This window comes from Myotis brandtii, unplaced genomic scaffold, assembly GCF_000412655.1.
Source record: "Myotis brandtii unplaced genomic scaffold, ASM41265v1 scaffold627, whole genome shotgun sequence".
Lineage (NCBI taxonomy): Eukaryota > Metazoa > Chordata > Mammalia > Chiroptera > Vespertilionidae > Myotis > Myotis brandtii.
Window position 1 is genome coordinate 2,845,737 of NW_005370397.1, and position 9,520 is coordinate 2,855,256.

Genomic DNA, 9,520 nt, shown 5'->3' on the forward strand with positions numbered 1-9,520 from the left:
CCCCCCCCCCCCCGCGCCTCACCTGCCTCTCAGGTTGCGCGGGCACCACAGGGTGGTCTGGGTGTCTCCGGAGATCAGCCTTCCTGGATCCCTTCATTTCCGGCTTGGGGGAGGGTGCTTTCCTCCCCAGCGCGGCACCCCGTGCGCGCAGACAGCCTTCACCCTGGAGCTGGCGCCTGGGCCCCTCTGCCCCGTGGGCCACGATTCCAGAGCTCAGACGTGCCCCAGCCTTCAGGGTGGGTGAACTTGGGCTGGGTGCACCCCTCAGGCCACGGCGGCTGCGGAGGGGCTGGGGGAGGCTCCGCCCACCTGTGGTCAATTGGGGGGGTGGGCGGGGGGCTCCGCATTCGCTGTGCTGTGCTGTCCAGGTCAGCCTTCCGCACAGTGACTGTCCCCGGGCCTTTAAGGGGCATGTTCATTTTCAGACTTTCTTTCTTTTAATCCTCACCCAGGATTTTTTCCCATTGATTTTTAGGCAGAGTGGAAGGGAGGGAGGAGGAGGAGGAGAGAGAGACATCTATGTGAGAGGGACACACTGATTGACCACCTCCTGTGCACACCCAGACCAGCCCAGATTGAGCCTGCAACCTGGCACCTGTGCTTGACTGGGAATCTAACAGCGTGAGCTGTCCGAGGCGACATCCCTGCACACCGGGGTCGCTGCCTGAACGCTGGCTGGTGACCGGGGAGCCCTTGCCCAAGAGACCGAGGGGGAAGGCACCCCCAGCTTGAAGACATGTGGGTGAAGGATGCTCAGGGCAGAGCAAGGTGGTGGCAGACATTTAATGAGAATGGTTCGTGTGCACTGGGTGTGGCCAGAGGTTTTGGTGGGCTGATGTGCACTGTTTCATCTGGTCCTCACCTCTGATCCATGGGGGCCATTATTATTATTGTTGTTGTTTTTAATATTTTTATTGATTTCAGAGAAGAAGGAAGCGATAGAAACATCAATGATGACAGAGAATCATTGATTGGCTGCTTCCAGCCCTGAGACGGGCTCCCCGTTGGGGCCACCCTGACGGTCTGGGGAAAGCTGACTTCTCCCCTCATCTCCTTGGGTCACCTTGGGATCACAGGGGGATCTGTGGGGTCTTCTGAGCTCAGGAGGGCTCAGAGCCGCCTCATGGGCTGCAGCGTTTCTGCTCTCGAGGGCCCCTCCCCCCCAGTGCCCGTGACCGTGGCCTCTGCCCTGCACTGGGCGGTGGGGCCCATCCTGGCATCTCCTCCTGGCTGTGGCCCGATGAGGACATGTCACACCCTCCAGCCGATGCTGGCAGCCCCCAGCCCAGTGCAGGCCAGTGGCCGTGACCGGGTTGTGTCTGTGATGGGGAGGCCGGCTGTACCCGAGGTGTCATGGCCGTGGAGGGGCGAGCGGAGCCTCTAGGTTTGGGGACCGGTTTGGGGCAGTGACACCCCTTCCAGACCCTCCCCTGCGCACTCCTGTGTGGACCAGTCCTCCGCCCACTCACCCTCCGGAGCCATGCTGGGGTTGGTGTTTCCAGAACCTTCCATCTCTGAGCTTTAAAAACCCCTTGAACTGCGGAGAAAGAGCCAGCCGTGGGGAGCGAGGGGCTCACAGGCTGAGGGTGGCCTCTCCCAATGCCCCTGGGCTGAGATAGAAGAAACCTTTCCCAGGACCAGGCACTCACACACGTACCCACACCCGTGTGCCCGGCGTGCGCCTCAGGAGGAACGGGACGACCTGAGGATAAGAACGCATGCTCCGTGCCTCGGCCCCACGGGTCGCTCACAGGCCATGCTCCACGCGTGGGAGGAGCGTGGCTTCCTTGGGGCCGGTGGGAACGCGGGCAGGTCCCTGCAGCCCGACCCAGCTGAGAGGTGCACCGAGTGCCTCTCCTAGGTGTGTGTCTCCTGCCATGTCCAGGGACCTGGCCTGGGGTTTTGAGGACATTCTGCAACGGGGAGCTCCCAGAGGGCCAGCAGTGCCCATGGCCCAGCCCAGGCTGCCGAGGAGGCCACAGCTAGGCTCACGTCACCCTCGCCTGTAGGAGCCCCTGGGCAGAGACCCTGGCAAGTCAGACCCTTTGCCAGTGGGGCCACCTCTCCTGGGCCTGGGCCTCGACTCCCAAGAGAAGTCCATCCTACGTGGTGTCTGCCACCGGCCCCATGGGGGTCCCCCAGGAGGGTCTGAGGCTCATTTCCTTTAGGTCAAATAGCCCCGCCCTCTGTCAGCTCTCCTGGCCTTTCCGGTCTCTGTTGGGGATGAGGTGACAAGGGCAGTGCTCAGGGGCCTGGCCCTGGTCTGGGGGCCACTCACACCGGACCCTCTCCATCACCAGTTCTCCCCACCAGGGTGGACAAAACACGTCTCCCACAGCCCTGGGGCCTGCAGGTCCCCGCCCTCTGTGCTGTGCTGAGGCTCAGGCCCGGCGCTCTCCCTGCCCAGCCAGGCCCACATCCCAGGGGAGGTTCAGGGGCAGATGGCACTTCCGAGAGCGCAGCCGACGTTCCAAATCCCTGAGTTGGGGAGGGGGGCCCCAACCCCTTCCTCTTCAGCTGGCCCTGGCCATGCTGTCCAGCACCAAGAGCCGCCTGCTTCCGACATCTGCTGCCTCATGGGGCCTGGCTCTGACCTGGCCCCAGAGTGTGCGCAGCTCCACAGGGGCCATGCTGCAGGGCCAGAGAGGGCCACGCCATGGTGGGCCACGCGGGCCCAGGGCCCTGGAGGAGGTGCCGTGGCCATGGCCGTGGCCGTGGTGGGGCCAGGGGAGCCTTCAGGTCTTGGGGACTGCTTTGGGGCAGTGACACCCTTCCAGACACTCCCCTGTGCACTCCCATATGGACGGCCCTCCTCCCACTCACTCTCAGTGCTCTCACTTCCGGAGCCATGCTGGAGTTGGTGTTTCCAGAACCTTCCATCTCTGAGCTTTAAAACCCCCTTGAATTGCAGAGAAACAGAGGAATAGGGAACCGGGGGCAACTCCAGGAGCTTCTCCCAGGCTCAGGCAGCCCCAGGTGCCAGCTCTGCTTAGAACCAAGACCCCATCAGCTTCTGGGGGCCTCTTGCCCAAGGGAACAGGGTGGGGCATGTCTGAGGCTGAAAGAGGTGTCTGAGCCCGAGAGGAAGGTCTGGAGGCCCCCTGGAGCCTGGGGGGTCTGCTCCCGTCCTTTCCAGCTCCCAGAGCTGCCCCACATCCCTAGGTTCAGGCCCCTTCCTTGATTTCTAAGTGGCGAGAGCACCTCTCTCTGCTTCACTGTGCTCCCAACACCCCCCAGCTCCTGCCTTGCTGGGTTCCATCTCCCTCTGCCCACCTCCTCCTCTAGGGAAGGTTGTGAAGAATGTCCTCCTGGATGACCCAGGATCAAAAACAAACAAAAAAGAGAAAGTGGAGAAAGGCCCAGTACCTTGAAGATGTGGGACGTTCAGAACCTTCATGCACTTCGGGTGGAGAGGCACCTCGATGAGAACATTGGACGGTGGGCTTGGTAATTCCCACGGATGCTGAGAGCGGCCCTTTCCCTCCTAGAAAGAGGTGGACACAGGACCCTGTCCTCTGGCAGCTCGCACAGTGAGCATCTCCAAAGCAGAGCAGCACAGGCAGCCTCTGTGTCTAACACACACTAACCTAACAAGATGGCTTACGTGTGGTCCCACTAAACCAGGAACAACTTGCTCCTAGAGCATTGTTTGTAACACACTAAAACATACCATGACATATATGTTGTTCCCAACATAGGCCACATAGGACATGCCTGTCATTTATGACATGCATGTCAGTTATGACAGGCATGCAGCACACAACGGGCATGTCAGTTATGACTAACACTTAGGTTGCCAATGACATGCATGCCACCTAAGATGTATTTTGCTTATTACGTCTTTGGAGGCTCATCCTGGTATATAATTTGGAAATTGGACTATTGATCCACTGTCATTCATTCTTCTAGGGACAAGCCATGCTTTCCTGAATGAACAAGTCCTACAACAAGTGCTACAGGGCCTCAGACCAGGAGATTGCATAGGTCTCTCTCCCCCAGGTGACACCGGCCAGGTGGGCTGCTGGGCCAGCCCCCCACATCGCCATGCTGAGCTCAGTGCTCCTGGCAGGTCCCTGCCAAGGAGTAAAGCCAAGCGGCTGCAGACAAGCAAGAGGTGGTCTGAGCCCTGGCCATTTTGGCTGAGTGGCTAGAGCATCGGCCTGCGGACTGAAGGATCCCGGGTTTGATTCCGGTCTAGTGCACTTGCCCAGGTTGTGGGCCTGATCCCCAGTAGGGAGTGTGCAGGTAACAGCGAATCAATGATTCTCTCTGATGATGTTTCTATCTCTCGCTCCCTCTCCCTTTCTCTCTGAAATCAATCAAAATATATTTTAAAAAATAGAATTGGCACTGGCTGGGCAGTTCAGTTGGTTACAGCATCATCCTGATACAGCAAGGTTGCAGGTTTGATCCCCAGTCAGAGCACATACAAGAATCAACCAATGAATGCATAATAAATAGAACAATAAATCAATGTTTCTCTCTCTCTTCCTTCCTCTCTCAAAAAAAAAATCAATAAATAAAAATTAAAAGAGAAACAGGATTGCTTTAAAAGAAATAGAGGTGGTCTGTATTCTCCAGGCCTCTGGGGAGCCTTGAGCCCCACGGGGACCCTTGAGAGTGGGTGACTGAGCGGAGATCTCTGCTTCCTTCCCTCTGATGAATTCTTAGTGAGAGGACCCCCTCTGGCTCCTTTATGCCTCCTTCCTGGCCAAGCGTGGAGCCGTCTTCCTTTCAGGCTTGACCAGGGCTCTGGAGACACAACTGGAGGGAACCATGATCAAGTGGGCGTGGGGACCAGGCAGTAAGACTGAGAGAAAGAGGAGGATGACCCAGAGTGCCCCCAGCTGGTGGTGCCACAGTGGGTGAGGACACAGTGGATGAGGGCACAGTGGGTGAGGACACAGTGGGTGAGGACACAGTGGATGAGGACACAGTGGGTGAGGGCACAGTGGGTGAGGGCACAGTGGATGAGGACACAGTGGGTGAGGGCACAGTGGGTGAGGGCACAGTGGATGAGGACACAGTGGGTGAGGGCACAGTGGGTGAGGGCACAGTGGATGAGGACACAGTGGGTGAGGGCACAGTGGGTGAGGGCACAGTGGATGAGGACACAGTGGGTGAGGGCACAGTGGGTGAGGGCACAGTGGATGAGGACACAGTGGGTGAGGGCACAGTGGGTGAGGGCACAGTGGATGAGGACACAGTGGGTGAGGGCACAGTGGGTGAGGGCACAGTGGATGAGGACACAGTGGGTGAGGGCACAGTGGGTGAGGGCACAGTGGATGAGGACACAGTGGGTGAGGGCACAGTGGGTGAGGGCACAGTGGATGAGGACACAGTGGGTGAGGGCACAGTGGGTGAGGGCACAGTGGATGAGGACACAGTGGGTGAGGGCACAGTGGGTGAGGGCACAGTGGATGAGGACACAGTGGGTGAGGGCACAGTGGGTGAGGGCACAGTGGATGAGGACACAGTGGGTGAGGGCACAGTGGGTGAGGGCACAGTGGATGAGGACACAGTGGGTGAGGGCACAGTGGGTGAGGGCACAGTGGATGAGGACACAGTGGGTGAGGGCACAGTGGGTGAGGACACAGGGGGTGAGGCACCAGTTGGTGAGGACACAGTGGGTGAGGCACCAGTGGCTCTGCAGGTTCTGTGCTAGGTGACCTCCTGCCCATGCCTGTCACTGCAGAGTGGAAACACCCTGCTCTTTGAGGCCTGGATCCAAGGAACTTCGTGTCAGTGGCAACAGGTTAAACACAGCTCCAAAAGATTCATTATTTTATATTTATTTATTTCTAGAGGCCCATTGGGCACGAAATCGAAATCGTGCACGAGTAGCTCACTTCTGCTTGCCTCAGCTGGCCGTCCTGTCCATTGCCCCGTCCTCCGCCGCTTATAGCCCTCCGCCGCTAGTAGCTCAATGCCCCGCCCTGCCCACCACAAGAGCCGCGGCTTGTTTGGTCATGATAATGTGATGGTGTGACGGCCAAGGGCCTTTTATTAATATACATTTTTAAAATCCTCACTCGAGGATATTTCACCATTGATTTTTTAGAGAGAGTGAAGAGAGAGGGAAAGGCTGCGAGAAACATCGATGTGAGAGAAACACATAGATTGGTTGCCTCCTACACCAGCCCTGACCAGGCCCCGAGCTGGGGGGGCTGTTGCAACCAAGGGACATGCCCTTGACCATAATCAAACCTGAGACCCTTCAGTTTGCAGGCCAAAGCTCTATCCACTGAGCAAACCAGCCAGGGCTATTTTATTTTTTATGATGAAGAGGAAACAAACTTGTAAATGAAACCCTTCTTTGGCCAATCCCTGCACATGTCTTTGGGGCTGCATTCTTAAGTTTAGTGAGTCCTGAGTTTAGTCAGTCCAGTAGTTCTGAGTGTCCCCTGGTGTCCTGAGTGCCCCCCTGCAGCCCAGCCCTGCTGCCTCCCTCAGGGAGGTTTGTGTCTGGGCTCACACTGACTTCCCCTCACTGTGTGTCTTGCACAGTAATACACGGCCATGTCCTCGGCTGTCAGGCTGTTCATTTGCAGATACAGCGTGTTCTTGGTGTTGTCCCTGGAGATGGTGAATCGGCCCTTGACAGCGTTGGCATAGTATATGCTACCACCATAATCAGTAATGAATGAGACCCACTCCAGGCCCTTCCCTGGAGCCTGGCGGACCCAGCCCATCCAGTAGCTACTGAAGGTGAATCCAGAGGCTGCACAGGAGAGTCTCAGAGACCCCCCAGGCTGCACCAAGCCTCCCCCAGACTCCACCAGCTGCACCTCACACTGGACACCTGCAAACACAGAGACACAAGGTGGACTTAGAATCACATGGAAGCAAAAACAGGCACAGGCACAGGTCTCAGCGCTCCCCTCTCCTGAGAATGACCTTGAAAAATGATCAGGAGGAAAACGCAGCCTGGCACCAAGTCCATGGTGGAGCCACTGGGGTCCTGTCTCAGGCACGTGGGTTCTGGGTGTCTCCCCAGCATGCCGGGCAGGGCCTCTTTTATGAGCAGGAGGAGAGCCCCATTTGCATGGGGTCTGAATATAAGGGTGCAGCTGGGACCCTGGGCTGCATGCCTGACTTTGTCATCCTAGGGGTGACCCCAGATGGGAAAGGACTCAAGAATCCTGGCCGCAAGGGGTCCCGTCCTGACCCACTGTTGGGGTCAACCCCAGCAGGTCCAGGGGTTCCCAAAGGTGTGGATGGAGTTGGCAAAGAAGGAATGACACGGAGACAGCGTTCAATTGATCAGCAGTCTAGCCAGGTTCTCTCTTTAGTCTCCTGTTACATCTGTATTTATACCATTTGATTTTAAGCTTATCCTTTCTATTCCAAAGGTTTAGGGCGTTGGTTATCTCCATTCCAAGGTCACTACTCTACTGTTCTGTTAAGCTACAAGAAAGTAACTGAAGGAGATTATCCTAAGTAAAGATTATGTACTTAAGTGTGATTGTTCATAGTGAAGGTGATTAAATACCTGCCTGGTACTTAGTTAAGGGGTTTTACTGATTTATTACCTTCTTTAGTCCTGTTAATTCCTTACTCCAGGGAAAAATCCCCACCTGGGGAAACAACCTTTCTCGGAGAGGTGACCCTGGTTAGAACACATAGCGCTAAGAAGGGGAGCAAACATTAAGAACAGTATGCCATAAACGCCAGGTCCCTTGAAACATATGCTGTGCAGATGTTTTTTCCCTGCAGCGACTGTGTCAAGCAGCAAGGATGGACAGGCTTCCCGCAACCCACCCTCCCTCCTCCTTTCCTGAGACCCGGTCACCCTGACCCTATTCCTTTGGGGGAAGCTCCAGGATTGAGAGTCCTCCATCCTTGGGGTTTTGATGAGGACCCAGGGGTGCTGCCCCAGTAGGTACTGTGGATGGGGCTTCCTCTCGCTCTCCTTCACCCTCCATGGGCCATGTTGCCTTTCTGGAGTTTGGGAATGAGAACTTGCATTGGAATGATGCGTTTATTTTGAGACTAAAAATTGTCTCCATTATTTTTCACAATCAGCTCTTCCATAAACCTCTCCCGTGAATGTGTGATGAGGCAGGATACGCTGGGCTGGACGTTGTGGCCGCAGCCTCCGTCGCAAAACTGCTGTCCCTGTGCCAAGCACGCAGCTGCCTTCCCGAAACCACACAATTCACTCAACTTCCCTGCTGTCCATGTGCAAAAGTCCTGTTTCCCAGCCTCTCAAATTGGGAGAAGTTCCATCATTCACAAAAGGAACCCTTGCTGGTGCTGCTCAGTGGTTGGAGTGTCGGTCAGGGAACCAAAAGTCTCGGGTTCAATTCCTGGTCAAGGGAATATACCTGGGTTGCAGGTTCACTCCCAGCCCCTGCTCAGGGGCAGTGGGGAGGCAACTAATCCATGCGCCTCTCTCACATCGATGTTTCCTCTCCACCCCCCCTCTTCCACTCTCTCTCTGAAAAGCAACGGAAAAAATATCCTTGGATGAAAATAAAAAAATAAAAAAGGAACATGTTGGCTCTTGGAAGCAAAACCCTGGGTAGAAATTGAGGCACCAAGTCGTCCTTGGGGGCAGGTGGGGCCCTCCCTTCTCGGTGGCAGAGGGGCCACCTGCAGGTCAGTCCTCAGCTCTTCTTCTGGGGGCAGCCCCGTCCCACAGCCTCTCCCTCTGCCCCATGCAGCAAAGGCCCCGGCCAGCTCAGCTGGACTTGCTGGGGATGAGGCCCCCACTCCCCCCTCCCTCTGCCTGCAGCAAAGGCCCCGGCCAGCTCAGCTGGACTTGCTGGGGATGAGGCCCCCACTCCCCCCACTCGCTTTGCCCCAAGAGGAGACCATGCCCACCCCAGGTCTGAGCGAGGTCAGCTACCCCAAAGCCAGGGGACCGAGTGCCATTTCCTGAGGGAAACCACGGCCCTGGTGTGGAGAGGGGAGACCTGCCCTGTGGACACATTATGAGCCCATTGCACAGCTGCACTAAGCAAGGCTCAGCCATGAACACCATCAGCCGCCCACACCGTGCTGATGGATGAGCTGTGCAGGGCGGCTGCCTCATCCCAAAGCCCTGCTCTCTGCTCAGCCTCAGACCCTGCTCGCACCTCCCCAGGCTGCTGGTTCAGAGACGTTGGGTCCTGGTTTAAAAGAAACACAGAGATGAGGGGTTTTCAGGCCTGAGAGGAGGAGGGGGTGGGAGTCAGTGTGCAGTGGGGGCCAGGCTTCTCTAGGCTGCAATCAAAATGTTGTGGAAGTGGGCACAGGAGGTGATGGCCGCACAGCACAGCAAAGGTGCCACATGCCACTGACTGTGCACTTTGTGGAAAAAACAAGGTAGGCACGTGCCCAGGGACTGACAGTCACCTCACAGGGTGATTTGGTCAGAATTCCCTAACTGGGCCGTTATGGGGGAGTCAGCCCCAGGCCTTAACTTTTTAGTAAAAGGCTTCTCTTTGCCTAAAGCCAGTCCTGCCCATAGTTCTTGAGCATCGAGGTCAACACTTCTTTAAAACAAGCCCTAACCGCCCTCAGGAGAGCACTCTTG

General features: G+C 56.7%; 1 protein-coding gene across 1 annotated transcript in view; it reads right to left on the bottom strand.

Annotated features, from left to right (window-relative positions):
• LOC102250176 overlaps positions 1-9,520 on the bottom strand; it is a 13,694-nt gene that overhangs the window by 2,525 nt on the left and 1,649 nt on the right. The window contains 3 exon segments of the mRNA XM_014528248.1: positions 3,367-3,484; positions 6,504-6,702; positions 8,998-9,113. Coding sequence (XP_014383734.1) covers positions 3,367-3,484; positions 6,504-6,702; positions 8,998-9,113 — 433 coding nt within the window.